Source organism: Dysidea avara, chromosome 1, assembly GCF_963678975.1.
Source record: "Dysidea avara chromosome 1, odDysAvar1.4, whole genome shotgun sequence".
NCBI lineage: Eukaryota > Metazoa > Porifera > Demospongiae > Dictyoceratida > Dysideidae > Dysidea > Dysidea avara.
In genome coordinates, this window is record NC_089272.1 from 42812956 (window position 1) to 42829937 (window position 16982).

The 16982-nt window shown below is 36.1% G+C and overlaps 1 protein-coding gene across 1 annotated transcript in view; it reads left to right on the forward strand.

The window, feature by feature from the left end:
* Positions 1–7197, forward strand: part of LOC136264970 (uncharacterized) — an 88700-nt gene extending 81503 nt beyond the window's left edge. The window contains exons 45-47 of the mRNA XM_066059737.1: positions 4886–5509; positions 5754–5889; positions 6900–7197. Coding sequence (XP_065915809.1) covers positions 4886–5509; positions 5754–5889; positions 6900–7062 — 923 coding nt within the window. The 3' untranslated portion in view covers positions 7063–7197. The remainder of the gene's footprint in view (positions 1–4885; positions 5510–5753; positions 5890–6899) is intronic.
* The last annotated feature ends 9785 nt before the right edge of the window (positions 7198–16982 follow it).

Consider the following 16982-nt stretch of genomic DNA (forward strand, 5'->3'; position numbering starts at 1 on the left):
AACAGGCAAAGAGTTATGAGCGATTATGCACGAAAAATAACACCAATATGTTGTCACGCCTACAGGGTAAACCGCGTATGGGAAGAAGCTGAAAATCGGTGGGTGAATAGGTTAACTATTGAACCTCAAACCTTTTGTGGTTTGAAAGTAATCGAGCTAAAAACCAGGAAGATACAGCGAAAAAATCAACAGTGTGTAACAATTACGCAATCGAGATTAGCTAATTTTTAATTTTTTAATTTTATTATTATTATTATTATTATGCTTGCCACGCCTACCAGATAAACCACTTGGGGTAATGCTTTGAAAATCGCTGTACAGATGGAGTTATCATCTTAGAAAGGCTCTTCAATGGTGTAGAAAAATCAGACTTAAAGCCACAGAGTTATGACACGAAATCCAACTTGGTGTAGCAAGTGCGAGATCGAGATACTCTAATAGAGCAGTCATCCTAATAGAGCAGTCACCCTGAACAGAATTCAAGAGATCAGTTAGAAATAAGTAACCTGTATAGAGATCAGCTACAAACAAATCACCCTGTAGAGAGTTCAACTACAAACAATTCACCCTGTTCAGACATCAGTTAGAAGAAGTTTTCTTGTAGAGAGTTCAGTTACAAACAAATCACCCTGATGAAAGATCAGCTAGAAGATGTCACCTTGTAGATAGTTCAGTTACAAAGAAACCACCATGTAGAGAATTCAGCTACAAACTAGTGACCCTGTAGATACATCAGCTAGAAGAAGTTACCTTGTAGAGAGTTCAGCTACAAAGAAACCATTCTGTAAAGAGCTCAGCTGCAAACAAATCACCTATACAGAATTCAGCTACAAACAAATCACCCTGTAGAGAGATCAGCTAGAAGAAGTTACCTTGTAGATAGTTCAGCTACAAACAAATCATCCTGTAGAGAGATCAGCTAGAAGAAGTTACCTTGTAGATAGTTCAGCTACAAACAATTCACCCTGTACAGAGCTCAGTTAAAAGAGGTTTCCTTGTAGAAAGTTCAGCTACAAACAAATCACCCTGTAGAGAGATAAGTAAGAAGAAGTTACCTTGTAGATCGTTCAGCTACAAACAATTCACCCTGTAAAGAGATCAGCTAGAAGAAGTTACCTTGTAAAGAGTTCAGCTACAAAGAAACCATCATGTAGAGAATTCAGCTGCAAACAAATCATGTATAGAGAGTTCAGCTACAAATAAATCTCCCTGTAGAGAGATCAGCTAGAAGAAGTTTCCTTGTAGAGAGTTCTGCTACAAACAAATCACCCTGTAGAAAGATCAGCTAGAAGAAATCACCTTGTAGAGAGTTCAGCTTCAAAGAAACAATCATGTGAGAGTTCAGGTACAAACAAATTGTCCTGTAGAGAGATCAGCTAGAAGAAGTTACCTTGTAGAGAGTTCAGCTACAAAGAATCTATCATGCAGAGAGTTCAACTACAAACAAATCACCTGTAGAGAGTTCAGCTAGAAACAAGTCACCCTGTAGAGAGATCAGCTAGAAACAAGTCACCTTATAGAGAGTTCAGCTAGAAGAAGTCACATTGTAGAGCTACAAAGAAACTACCATGTAGAGTTCAGCTGCAAACAAATCACCCTGTAGAGAGATCAGCTAGAAGAAGTTACCTTATAGGGAGTTCAGCTATGAACAGATCACCCTGTAGAGAGTTCAGCTACAAACAAATCACCCTGTAGAGAGTTAAGTTACAAAGAAACCATCATGTAGAGAGTTCAGCTGCAAAAAAAATCAATCACTCTGTAGAGAGTTCAGCTAGAAGAAGTCACCTTGTAGAGAGTTAAGCTGCAAATAAATCACCCTGTAGAGAATTCAGCTACAAACAAATCACCCTGTAGAAAGATCAGCTAGAAGAAGTTACCTTGTAGAGAGTTCAGCTACAAAGAAACCACCATGTAGAGAGTTCAGCTGCAAACAAATCACCTGTAGAGAGTTCAGCTAGAAACAAGTCACCCTGTAGAGAGATCAGCTAGAAGAAGTCACATTGTAGAGAGTTCAGCTACAAAGAAACTACCACGTAGAGAGTTCAGCTGCAAACAAATCATCCTGTAGAGAGTTCAGCTAGAAGAAGTCACCTTTTAGAGAGTTCAGCTACAAAGCAACCACCATGTAAAGAGTTCAGCTGCAAAAAACTCAATCACCTTGTAGAAAGATCGGCTAGAAGAAGTTACCTTGTAGAGAGTTCAGCTGCAAACAAATCACCTGTAGAGAGTTCAGCTAGAAACAAGTCACCCTGTAGAGAGTTCAGCTAGAAGAAGTCACATTGTAGAGAGTTCAGCTACAATGAAACTTCCATGTAGAGAGTTCAGCTGCAAACAAATCACCCTGTAGAGAACTCAGCTACAAACAAATATGCAGTGTAAAAAGATCAGCTAGAATAAGTTACCTTGTAGAGAGTTCAGCTACAACGAAACCACCATGTAGAGAGTTCAGCTACAAACAAATCACCTGTAGAGAGTTCAGCTACAAACAAGTCACCCTGTAGAGAAACAAGTCACCTTGTAGAGAGTTCAGCTAGAAGAAGTCACATTGTAGAGAGTTCAGCTACAAAGAAACCACCTGTAGAGAGTTCAGCTACAAACAAATCACCCTGTAGAGAGATCAGCTAGAAGAAGTTACCTTGTAGGGATTTCAGCTACAAACAAATCACCCTGTAGAGAGTTCAGCTACAAAGAAACCATTCTGTAAAGAGCTCAGCTGCAAACAAATCACTTGTACAGAATTCAGCTACAAACAAATCACCCTGTAGAGAGATCAGCAAGAAGAAATTACCTTGTAGATAGTTCAGTTACAAACAAATCACCCTGTAGAAAGATCAGTTAGAAGAAGTTACCTTGGAGAAAGTTCAGCTACAAAGAAACCATTTTGTAAAGAGCTCAGCTGCAAACAAATCACCTGTACAGAATTCAACTACGAACAAATCTCCCTGTAGAGAGATCAGCTAGAAGAAATTACCTTGTAGAGAGTTCAGCTACAAAGAAACCACCATGTAGAGAGTTCAGCTGCAAAGAAATCACCCTGTAGAAAATTCTGCCAGAAACAAATTGCCCTGTAGAAAGATCAGTTAGAAGAAGTTACCTTTTAGAGAGTTCAGCTACAAAGAAACCATTCTGTAAAGAGCTCAGCTGCAAACAAATCACCTATACAAAATTCAGCTACAAACACATCACCCTGTAGAGAGATCAGCTAGAAGAAGTTACCTTGTAGATCGTTCAGCTACAAACAATTCACCCTGTAGAGAGAGCAATTAGAAGAAGTCACCTTGTAGAGTGTCCAGTTACAAAGAAACCACCATGGAGATTTCTGTAATCAATATATGTGACCGGATTTGCGAAAAGGGGTCTTCCACACACATCCAATTCCGTAAACGTTGGAGACCATAACTCAGTGTTCAAATAACATATTAACCTGAAAATTTCACCATGTATTCAGCTATAGTGGTGCTCACCACTGCCCAAATATCAAGGCAATAGCTCTTTCCAATCCGAAGTTATCAATTGTCAAAGTTGGCAAATTGGATGTGTGTGGAAGACCCCTTTTCGCAAATGCGGTCAAATATGTATTATACTATATATATATTTTGTACATTTTCTGATAAAATATTTAAAGTAAATCTACTTCATCTTTTCTTCTTCCTGTAGTAAAGAAGAAAATGTAGGTTAAAAAAGTCCCAAAGCTGGTATACAAATACAAAAAGAAATGAAATCTAATCCAAAACAGCCAAGCTGTAAAAAAAGTGTGCGGCTCTCAGAAAGGCTATGGTGAAAAAAGATATGAAATCCAAGGTGGCGGCCAAGAAATGGCTGTGATGGTAGGTTAATGGTAAAAATTTTAATAACGACAATTCAGGTGAATTTTTGTGCCGCTTTACAAAATTTACCTGAATTGTCATTATTAAAATTTTTACCTTTAACCTACCATCACAGCCATTTCTTGGCCGCCACCTTGGATTTCACATCTTTTTTCACCATAGCCTTTCTGAGGGCCGCACACTTTTTTTACAGCTTGGCTGTTTTGGATTAGATACATTTTACATGAAGTACTCTAACAGAACATTCACACACAGTATTAGTTTAGCAATAAAACTGTCTTGTTACAAGAAGACAACTAGAGATCAAGATACCCTTATAAAATAGTCACTACGAATAATTATTCTGATAGAATAGAGCAGTCACAGATGCTTTTAAGCTTGAGACTTATTATAGATCAAAATATTGTTAAATTGTGTCAGAGAAAGAATTGCTAGAATAAAATGTGTAAGAAAAGCATCGTAGGCGTTAATGGTTATTTATACAGTATGTACATGTGACTTTACTTGTAAAGTGTACAATTAAAATTATTTATTCAATAGCATGTTAGTGTAAATTTTGGTAATTAAGTGCACTATGAAAACAGTGAAACCACATGAGTTATCCTGGCTCCAAGTATACTTATTAACTGAAAACTCTATAACACAGTAAAATAAGGAATAGTGAGCATATCTCCTGCTAGATGAGAGATATTCTAATGCTACAGTTATACATGTGTTTTATAGCTGTATATAGTTGATGGTATAGCAAAAAACCAACAAACTAGTATTTTTAGAAATTGTCAACTAATTTAGAAATGAAGTAGGGATCTATAGCTAAACGATGGAAGGTAGAAATAAGAGATCAATGATGGTACTATAGCATTACTCAGTGGGAAATTCCCTACTTTGGCATTGAACAAAATAAATGCTATAGCTAGCATGCTAATGTAGGGACTTTTCCACCGAGTAATGCTGTAGAACCATCATTCATCTCTTGTTTCACTACTTTTATTGCTTTCTATAGATCTCTACTTCATTTTAAAATAGCTAGCACTTTTAAAACTAGTTCTATTATGCAGTTCCTGGAAGTGTACAATTCACTGTTAGCTCCACTACTAATAACACTGAAGTGTTAGTGATGTGGAGACCACCCCTACAACCTAATGGAGTTGTCACATCATATGAAGTGATATACCAAATATATGAGGAAGAGAATACTGCAGTACATACTAAGATGAAAACTACTGATAGGAATTACACTATTTGGTATTTAGGAGAGTGTAAAATTGTGATACGTGACACGGATACTATTTACATACTCAACTATATCATTCCAGATCCAGGTACTCCTTATCAAGTGAGAGTAGTAGCATTCACCAGTGTTGGTATGGGAGTATTAGGTGATTATGTTGTATTCTTCAGTGAAGAACTAACACCAACTAAACCACCAGAGAATGTACATGCTAACTGGTTGAACTCTACAACAATCAATGTCACCTGGACTCCATTAAGTCTTTATGAAGCTCGAGGATTTCCACAATATAAAGTAGTTCTCACTTCTTCTCAAAAGGAGCAACATGATGATAGTGTTAATAATAGCTTTAGTGTATTTACTAACCTAAAGAGTAATACGAAGTACTCTGTGGTCGTGGGAGTGAAAACTAGTGCATCATCCTCTATTCTGGATGCAGATGTTATTCAAGGTATAAAGAGTTACAAGTTAATTCTGCTAATTACGTCTGTATGTTAGTAAGTATATACATTTGTACACTTTAGTACTGCATTGTTTATACAGTGTATAAGGATATACTTGTTATATGCTACACCTTGAAGGTTCTTAGAACAAGAATTAGTGTAATTTACAGTAACAGTACAGTTTACGTATGTGTAGAATTGTATAAACATGTACACTGTACATAGCTAAATACTCTAGTTTCACATATGCAGTTTTGCAATCTACCAATACCAATGATGGTGGAGAACACACCACTAATATTGTTGTACTAGTTGGTGGAGTTGTTGGTGGACTAGTAGCTATAGTAATTCTGATAACTGTTATCATCCTGGTGGTGTGTTACTGTAGGTGAGTTGACTGTAAGGTAACACAATGCAAGGGCGGCTCTGGGATTTTTGGTGACTAGTTTCTGATCAAGAGGGTGAAGACCAAAAAACTTAACTGCATGTTGAGAATAACTGCCCTCCACTATCTATCACTATAAAAATCCTTAATTATACCTGCATAGCTTTCTACACTGCTGCTCTGAACACTCTGACTGCTTTATTAGAGTGATTGACTGCTCTATTAGAGTATCTCGATCTGAATGTGACTGGTTTCTGAAACCCTCAGAAACCCCCTAGAGCCACCCCTCAATATGTGACTGGATTTTGGAAAAATGATCCAAATCACACATCGAGATAAACAGTTTTAAAGAATTCAAGTCAGCTTAACTTGCCAAGAAATACACCTATGAAATTTACACAAAATATACATCAATCTATTACCTTTCAGACCACTTCAAGTACTTGTAGCTGCTTGTAGACTTTCCCTCCAAATGATATAGAAAATCTGAGCAGTTGGATGAGTGAAATGGTAGTACGAGAGCTCACAAAGGGGGTGGAGGGTGGGATTGAGGGTGGGGGTGATAGGGTGGGCAAGAGATAGACTTCAAAATGGAGGCAGACCATGAATGGAGTCCAAACAGGAGATTACAGGGCTGTGATGGATCCTTAGTTGCTGATATGTAGCAATATCAACAGAAAAAAAGGCAGGCCAACATTATCAGGCTGCCCACCAGTAAACCACTGCATGATTCTTACCAAGCCAGGTTCTACACAAGGCCAGAAACCACTATTTGAGCTCTCCACACCACCCAAAAAAATATGTCAATTAAAACCAGCCTCAAGTAGTTTGAGTAGCACTAAAGGTCAAAACTAGTAGTACGATAGTGTAGCTATTCACCGGAGGTGTTAGTTTGATTTTTCCTGATGTGCGATTTGGATCGGTTTTGTAAAATCTGGTCACATATTTAGCATTAAATTTGAGTGTGTATATAACAGACTTTGGTCAGAGATATGCATTATCATTGTTTTAAGGCATCAAAGCAATAAATCACAACCTTCTTATGGATATGAGAGTGACCATCTAATGTCAGATGATGATCAGCAGATACACATGCAAGATGTGTGTGACATTGTGGAGCCAGCAACTACCTCCAACCATGATAAAGTATCTACTATGGTGGAACTAGAAACATAGTCTAAATGGCCAGTAACTTGCTGATCACATTATATAATATGGCACATGCTTAAAATTATAGCCTATTAATTTACAGTAACCATGTTGCATGGGTTTATCGTTTATCTTTATGATTCTCAATCCATATTATAATTTTATAGCATCAAAGTAGTAGAGAATTTTGAAGTTCTAGTAGTTGTATATGCATAGCTTAAAGATGGCATTTAGTTGTGTTACAACTATCCCTATAGCTGTAACTGATTTTAATTTACCTTAAAAGCTGACTTAATTAATTTTAGCAGTGCACGAAATTTAGTGGTTTTAGCATTTTTGATTTTTCACTATTTTTATTACATGCTAAACGTGCAAAATGTGATTACATCAGTTCACAGATTAATAAATTTACTTAATTTTGTACATGCTAATTTTGTCAATATACGAGCTCACGAAATTTAGTGCACAGTATTACTACATGTAAGTGTAAGTGTTAAGGTAATTTAATTTTGGGGTAATGTACAGACTTCAACTACTAAGTATAGCTAATATGCATTTTTCTTGAAACTTGTTGGTGAATATGGTTGTACAATAATTGCAGAGCTGAGGTAGAGAATTTCTTAGTTGGGTGGTTGATGGTAGGTATGAGAATGAAGGTAAACATCAACTCTGGGCCTGTATTTTATGTTGTGACTACGTGTGCTGGATCTGTTTGGGTATAAATGAGACTAGGCCTGCAAAAACAGGGCATTAGACACATCAAATTTTCAAAGTTTCATAGCTCATAACTTTTATGGTATCTTGCTATGGCCACAGAAACTTTTCCCATTATTAAATGTTTCATTGACTATACAATACAAGTTACAGAATACAAAAATTCTATTACTACCGTATACACTGAGATATGAATACAGTGTACTGTAGCTATGCGACAGGATATACTGTACTGTAGTTTGTGCCCACATTATGTGCCACATAGCCCCGTTTTTACAGATCCGGTCACAAATAGTTTTGAAAGTCTAGACTAACATGACCAGTTAGCATATTATAAAACATACATAATTATCTTGTCAATGTCTCTTCGGTATTGAAGTGTTGCCCACTTTAACATGTTCACCATACTAGTTAGTATAATACATTTGCATATCACTGAGTCAAGAATTATTAAAAACAAAATGAGTGACTCTCTTTATAGTCTCTGAATACAGATACGAAAATTATTTTATAACAAAAAAAAAGCAAATTACAGTAATCTGTCTAGATCATGTTTCAGTCTCACTGTGTATTCATTACATTGGATTGTTTAGTAAATTATCAAATCATCTGCTTATAAGCCTAATGTTCAAGTCAAAGGTATTTTATTGTAAATCATGATGTTGATAAAAAGTAGAAATAATAGGGGTCCAAGCACTGAGCCTGGGGGACACGAGAGAAAATTTTACAAGTAGTATTCTTGTTGTAGACTAAAACTACATGTAAGAACGTGTTTTATCCAGTTCAATATACTTTTGCAGATGTCGTATTGACTCAGTTTGTGGAAGAGTTGTCTGTGTGAGACTTATCGAAGGATTTATAAATAGACTTTATAAACAATACAGTTATATACATCGTCACACAAAACCTGCCTGTTTTCCAATGGAACTGAAATATCTACAGTTTATGCATTGTACGTAAATGATAGCTGGCTAGCTCATAATAAAAATGTCCAGGATCAGAGTGGATCTGGAATTTTTAGAAAAGGGATTCAGTAGTAGTTTAAGAGTATGACAGGTTAATTTTGTAATGCTTGAATGTAATAAACTTGATGTTTAAAACTACTACACATTAGTTACTTTACACAGTTTTTGATCTACTGATGCTTATTATTACTATTCTAGCTACATATGTGACAGAATTTTGGAAAATCACCCATATGGGCGCATTTGACATCTAAAATATTTAATAATCAGATTACACATTTCATAATGGAAATCTAAGTGTTGATGCTTTTAATCCATTCCCAATACCTTAAATTACAACAGAATTCCTGAAATATTTTTAGGACTGTTTCCTGCTCTTATTAGCAACCCACTAAACATGAAAATTCTAATTATTTCATGCGTGCCCATATGGGTGATTTTCTAAATGCCTTCTTAAATTTCTATGATGCTACTGTTCAGAAATACAGTGGTGTCTACACTAGCTTATCAATTTTATCAGAATCTGACATATTCAGTATAGTTATGCAGAGTTTGCAATCCATTATACTGTTTGAACCATCTTTAGTTAAAACATTGATGCTTTCTGTATTATAATCTTGTGTATAGGAAATGTAAAAGCACTATGTAGGTAAAAGACTATGTTACTTAATTTAGTTCTTAAATCTTTATCTGAAAGTCCTCTCCCACTGAAATGGAAGTCATTTGCTTCCCTAGCTTGTACTCATGCACAGGCTGAAAGTGCAGCAGGGCTACTACAGTGAATTTATATAGTTATGTACGTAGTTGGATGTCAAAATGCCTATATACCTATAGGATAGATTTATAGTGTTTGCCTTTGTTTGGCTCATCATCTTTGCTTCTTCATAAACTTGGTAGGGTAGCTAGCCACAATGTATTTACTCCTTCATTATCATTACTATCATATCATCTTCTATAATTCTCTTCTTGAAAAAGCTTAAAAATAACAAGAGACTCTCTTAACTTAGCCAAATGCAAACTACAATTATTAAACAATAGCATTACAGTAATTAGAAGTGAGTTTTTGGGTGTAATCCTTAAGTTTTGATGCAAGAAGAGTGATAGCATCAATTAGCTCATGAGTATTGGTGAGTATGACTTGTATGTTATGCCTTGTGGGGTGGTTTTGTTGTAGCTAACTAAGAATCACTACAATGCTAGCTAGCTAATAGCTAGTTTTGTGTATAACTAATTGCTGGTCCAGGACAGCTAGCTGTTCAGAAGTAAACCCAACTCCAAAGAGATTTCCAGAGTCTATAAGTGCAGTGTAGCTAAAGTTACAGTGAATGATCGATTGCCCTATCTCCATTAGCAAATATTATATCATTGCACCTAGTTCTTGCTATGGCTTCACAAATCAATTAAATACAGATTTTTTTGTGCCTCACATTGCTAAGCATTATACATAAGTCCATTTTCATCCAGATGATTTCACAACCCATGCACTTAATTTCAATCCACAGCTGTGTTTAAGATTTGAATTATGCTATGCATTAGCCACAAGGTTGTATACGTGTCGAGCTCAGTGAAAAATGGTAGCAATGTGTTTTCTAAGCTGGGATGTTTCTGTAGTTGTGAAGTAGCAAAGGGTAGTGAATACCTCATTATTTTTCCCACTTTTGGAATGAAATATGTTGGTGATATGGTCACTAAAATGTAACTGGCTAAGAAAAACCCACAAATTTCTCAAATGCCATTTTATTGCTTCTCTATTATTTATTATAGTAACAAAGGCCAACTGAAAGGTTTAGTCTTTTAATAGTCTTTGAGTTATAGTGCTGGACATTTCTAACAGCCAATAAATTTGATTTGTACAGCAAATATACAGCAAATAAAGTACAGGTGCTTAATTTATTACATACAATGTAGTATCCATGAAAATTTGATTTACTGTACAAAAGGAGGTAACCAGAGGAGATAATTACCTACTCTGGTTCTAACAATTAGAACACTGTACTATGCAGAATTGTCATAATCCCTTATGAAAATGAAACATATTTTAAAGAATTTAAAATATGCTTATATAAACAAACATACACATATTTTAACATTATTTGTTGTCAGTTAATTGCATGTGTGTGTGTGTGTGCAAGTTGGCTTGAAAATTTTCTACTGAGTTTTGATTGATAACACCTCCTGGCAAGGTATTCCAAAGTTTAATCGATGATGGCATAATATGAATATTTGTATGCGTCCACTCTTGTGTACGGCTGCATGAAGTGACCATGTGTATAGTGACATGTTATTGGTACTAATATATTGTCATTAATGTCAACATCAACAATATCGTTAATTATTTTGTAAAACATTATCAGTTTTGCATTTGTTCTTCTGCTTTGCAAACTAGGACATCCCAAAGATTCCATCATTTTAGTCACACTAGCGTATCTGTCTTTCTTATTTAAAACAAATCTTCACTGTGAAAAAGGTGGGATATAATATGGTATTTTCAGTGGCTTATTGAATACAAATAAGCTTTAATATAAACCCTGTATTATACTCATGTTATACTTTAGTATAATGCATACTATACTATTACATATATGGTTTCAGTTTATTTACCACATTACCTGAAATAGCTTATATCTAGTATAATGCCCACACTATACCATCACATAATTGGTTCCAGTATGTTTAACACATTAACTAAAGCCTTACATGAGATTGTTAGTATAATACAGGTTATATCAAGCTTTTTTGTATTAAATAAGCCACTGGAAATACCATCTTATATCCCTCTTTTTTCACAGTGCTTGCTGATCGTCTTTGCACCATCTCTAGTCTGTTAATGTCTGTCTGGTAATGTGGTGACCATACCACTGATGCATACTCTAGAACTGGTCGTAAATAAGTTTGATAGCATGATGATTTTACAGCAATGGGACAGTTTGTTAAGTTTCGTCGCAAAAAACCAAACACACAATTTTCCTTCTTGACAACATTGTTGATATGTTCATGCCAGTTCAGTTTTTGGTCTATGGTGACTCCGAGGTATTTAGCGTGTTCAACTTGTTGGATATTAGTACAGTCTATGTGATATGTAAGGTTAGGTAAGTTAGACTTGTTTGATATTCTTAAACACTCGCATTTACTTGGATTGAAGTTCATTTGCCATTTCTTGGCCCACTGAGATAATGAATTTAGATCTTGTTGTAAAATAGTAATGTCTTCCTCTGAATTAATATTTCTGTATAATAAAGCATCATCAGCATATAATTTGATCTCAGATTTAACTACTGTTGGGATATCATTAATGTAACACAAAAAGAGTAACGGTCCCAGGACAGAACCATGTGGGACTCCTGATATTACTGATTGTGGTTGACTGGTTTCTCCATTTAGTACAACTTGCTGCTTTCTATCAGATAAAAGGCATTGATCCAATTTAACAATTGGCCACGTATACCATATGAGGACAGTTTATGAGATAGCTTATTGTGAGGAACGGTGTTGAAAGCTTTTGACAAGTCCAGCAGAATTGCATGTACCTCTCCAAAGTAGTCGCAAAGTCGTGTACAGTTGATATCAGTTGGGTTTCGCATGAGCGCCGCTTACGGAAGCCATGTTGCTGTCTGCATATAATATGATTTTCTTCTAGCTGTTGATAAATACTGGTGGAAATTATATGTTCGAGTATCTTACAAACAATACATGGTAAGGAAATTGGTCTGTAGTTAGAGGGGTGCGCACGACTTCCCTGCTTATAGATTGGCACCACGAGGGTAATTTTCCAGTCTTGTGGAAGGACACTCTGTTCAAGGGAAGCTTGGTAAATTAGAGTAAGTGATGGGGCAATTTCACTTGACATTAGCTCTAAGAGTCTACCAGGGATCTGGTCTGGTCCACTAGATTTGTGCAGTTCTATGTTAGAAAGGAGTTGCTTGACTCCTTCGACAGAAATGTTCAGGCTTCTTAATTCAGAGGAAAAATTGGCATCAGCAATAGGTGGGCAATTGTTGTCTTCTCTGGTAAAGACTGAACTAAAATACTTGTTCAACTCTTCAGCCTTTGCCAAATTATTAGTAACTACTTCACCGTTTACCTCCAAGGTAGGAATTCCATTACAGTCTTTTCGCTGACTTTTGATATATGAAAATAGTTTTTTATTTGGACAATTTGATTGTGGATTTATCAAGTTTGTTAAATAATCATTATGTGCTTTTCGACATTCACGTTGGGCTGCCCTTTTAGCTGTACGGTAAGCATTCCAGTCTTCAGTAGAGCCAGACATGCGAGCACGGTTATACAAATGCTTCTTCTTTCTAATATATAGTTTGGTGTTTGCACAACAATTGTTTCCTTTTAGCTGGAGGAATATAAACAGCGTTCACAGATGATTCAATGTAAACTATGTCATTGTCACTTATTCCTGGCAGAGGTATACATTTGTTAACTAAATTTGGTCAGTTAGTGGCAAAAATTTCAAAGGTATTCTTATTTCTTGTAGGGAAATCAACCAACTGAGTCAAACCAGCATAACAAAACGTGTCAAGGATGATATTACAGTAAGAAGAAGGATAGTTGTTCCCCAAGATTGAACAATTTGACCAGTTGATGTTTGGAAGATTCACATCTCCAGCAAACCATATCACAGCATTAGGATTTTTATCAGCTAAGTCATTTAGCCGTGACACATTAATTCTAGGTATCTTAAGTCTGTATTAGGTGCTCTATACACTGATACTACTATTAAAGACTCACTTCAAGATAATTCCAGTTCAGAACCTATGAGTTCACAAGGGTAGTTACTAGTATCAATTTCTTTCCATGAGTAAATTTTATTGCAGGCTAGAAAGACACCTCCAAAACCATCACTTCTATCACGTCTAAACACTTGGTAATCATCACAAAATATTTCACTGTTCTGTATGTCCGACCTCAACCAAGATTCTGTTACTGCAATAATATCAGGTTTGTAGACAGAAACAAAGTTATCAAAGAGTGGTTTTTTGCATGAATACTTTGGCAGTTTATGACAGCAAGTGTCAATGCAACATTATCATTATTATTGCTTATATTAAGAGTGGATGAGAAATTTCTGAAGTTACATACAATTGGTGTAGTGAGATCATGATTACTGTCAGTTGTTAGATCAGAATCAATGGGAGACAAGGGTAAATCTAATTGAACTTTAACACTTTCTATATATTAGGTACACTGATCAGCAAGATCAATCAGACTGGGCTGTTTTATTGGTGGGATTGGTTCAGATAAAATTTCCGGCTGTCGTCTAGGCTGTCTTTTCATAATTGTGCCATTTTTAATAATTAGGTTCACTTCACCTTGTTGTTTTCTTTTCTTAAGTTCCTCTACCAGCTTCTTATGTTTCAATCTCTGGAGTTTTGTCATGTCTTGTGCAATAAATATGTTTTTATACTCTTCATGAAATCTGAGTTTGGGGACTCTAGACAGAAGTTCTAACTTTTCAACTCCAGACTCTAATAATGCAACAAGAAGGGGTCTAGCTTTATTATCAGTTTTACAGCCAAGATGGAATAACTTATAATTATGGATTTTAATATCCAAATCAGTAGAATCTTCGCACACTTTTAGGAGCTTATCTCTTTCTGCTGGGTCTTCTGGAAAGTTGTAAATGATTATGTTGTTTTTCTTTCTTTCTCGTTCAGCTAATTCTTCTACAATAGTTGTTGCTGTAGATAGTTCTTGTGAGCTGGAAACGTTTCCTGTTGCCTGAGGTTGTGTTTGGCTAGAGAGCAAATCGTTAAACTTCTTTTTGAGAGACAGGTTGTTCTGGCTTAGTTCTTCAATTTGGGACCCAAGTTTTGACACTGTAGTCTTTAAAACTCCATACTGCTCACCAATCACCTTCAGGTCCTGAGAGATATTAACAGGAGAGTCATGGTTGGCAACAGAAGTGAATTGATTTAGACACGAGTAGCACTGATTATACTTACAACAATATACTAGATTGGGGATTTCTCCTACTACTTGGTTAAATAGCTTGTATTTTTCTTTAGGTATTCCCTCACAACTAGCGTGTACCCATCAATAACAAAATTCACATTGAATAGCATCACTTGATTTACCTTTAGATGTGCAGCGTTTCATACAGTGACTACACGTGTCACCTGGCAACTTAACTAGCTTGCTCTGGCTTTCTGCCGGCGAAGTGTCCTGTGAGGCTGCAGTAACTTGATCCAATGACCGTTTCATAGTCATGTCATTCTAATTGAGTTGCACTGTAATGAAAAACTGTCACAAATAACCGTGTACACGATAACTTTACGCTTGCCTTTAGCGGTACCCTTAAAGGATGCCACGGTACAACAGCTTCTCGGTGTGTTAGTAGCGGGAAAATGCTTGAAGAGGAGGAGTGCGAAGAAGGACATCTGACTCCCACAATTCAAATGCAAAAAAATTCAGTCTATTGAGAAGTGTTCTATCCTTTCACTGTTTACATAATGTTGAAGAGGTTAAATCTTTCGCATTAGTAAAATCGCCAGGAGGTGGCCAGTTTTACGGGAAACGTTTACGATTTCTAACAGAAGACCGTATATTAAAGTACAACGCGGATTGGCAGTGTTGATAAGTGTTAACGAAGTCGGTACGCAATCCCGGGTATGTAGTATATAATATCTATGGTCATATGATCGTTCACTTTGTGATAAAAGCACCTAATTTGGTGTGGTGATGCTTGTTGTTATTATCACTAGATTTGCCATCTTTTCATTATAGACGATTGAGAGGTGATCTAATATTTCTTTTCAAAATTCTTAACAATTATTTCACCACCGATATATATACGTACTCAAGATCTATTACCAGGGGGCATCAATTCAAATTGTTTAAGGAACGCTCAAGACTATTGTGTAGATCCAATTACTTTATCAATAGAATCACCAACAATTGGAATAGTTTGCCTAATTATGTTGTAAATAGTTCTTCGATTAACACTTTTAAATCATTATTAGATAGTCATTTAATTGATTCAAGATTTATTTTTGTATAATTACTGCATTGATCGGGTATGCAGGCTGTGCCTTTACCCGTATTTAATCATAATCATAATCATAATCAAGACTCACTGAGGAGCGCGGCCAAGAAACTACGAAGCGCACGCCCAATTAAAAGACGTGGCCACTACTATGAGTTATTTACGTGTAGGGTCGGTTTCGCAATATTATCCCTGGATTACGCAACATCTCTCAATGGATTTGTATTGGGTTACGTAATAAAAAATCTTTAGTCGTCGTTTTCTTGCGACCTTCCTAAAATAAAAAATATAGCCGTATTTAGACATATTTCACTTTATTTCTCTGCCTTGTATTACACTTATCGTCACGTTATACCAGTCATCTTACCCGTATTTGTACCGGTAGTCTAGGCCTGACATTATCTAATTCTGGTTGGCCCTACGCGTATTTTCTCCATTCAAACCTGTAATCCCTACAATAACTTTTAAAGACACGATGTGGACACAAGCCCTAATGTCTGACAAACACGTTGTAAAAGCGTGCAGACCCGTAAGTTCCCTAGGGAAGGAATTTTAAGCAGAAATCTTATAGAGTCCATTTAGTATCACGCCCCATGCCAGCGTTTAGGCCAATGAAATTTGATTAGCAGTTTCGCGTCATCGCTAGCATGCTTTTGATACACCCGCATGGAATTTCATTATTGGTATTTCACATCGAAATACTCTAATAAAGCAGTCACTTTTATTCTAATAGAACAATCAGCTATACTCTAATGGAAAAATCACTTGTTTAGGAGTTACAGAATTAACTGAATATTCTAGTAACGTACTTTAGCTAATGCAAGAGTAATCAATGTACATCTCACTGTTTTTTGGCAGAAATCTTCATGTTTGGATGTGTGTTGTGCATAATCCATAAGACCTCACCTTGAATATGCTAATGTTGTATGGGGACCCAATTATATTGGAGATTGTGACAGGATGGAGAGAGTACAAAGAAGAGCCACTAAATGTGTTCAGGATCTGTCCAGTTTGGAGTATGATGAGCGTCTGGTTACCCTCAAGCTTCCTACATTGTCATATCGAAGGCATCGTGCTGACATGATTATGGTATATAATATCTTACAAGGGAATGTTAATCTTCGACCTGAATTATTTTTCCACCTGAATTTGTCAAGTGCCACAAGGGGACATGACTTCAAACTTTTTAAACCTCATGCCCAAAAGAATGTTCGAAGTGAATTCTTTTCAGTAAGAACCATCAATTCATGGAATAATTTACCCAATTAAGTAGT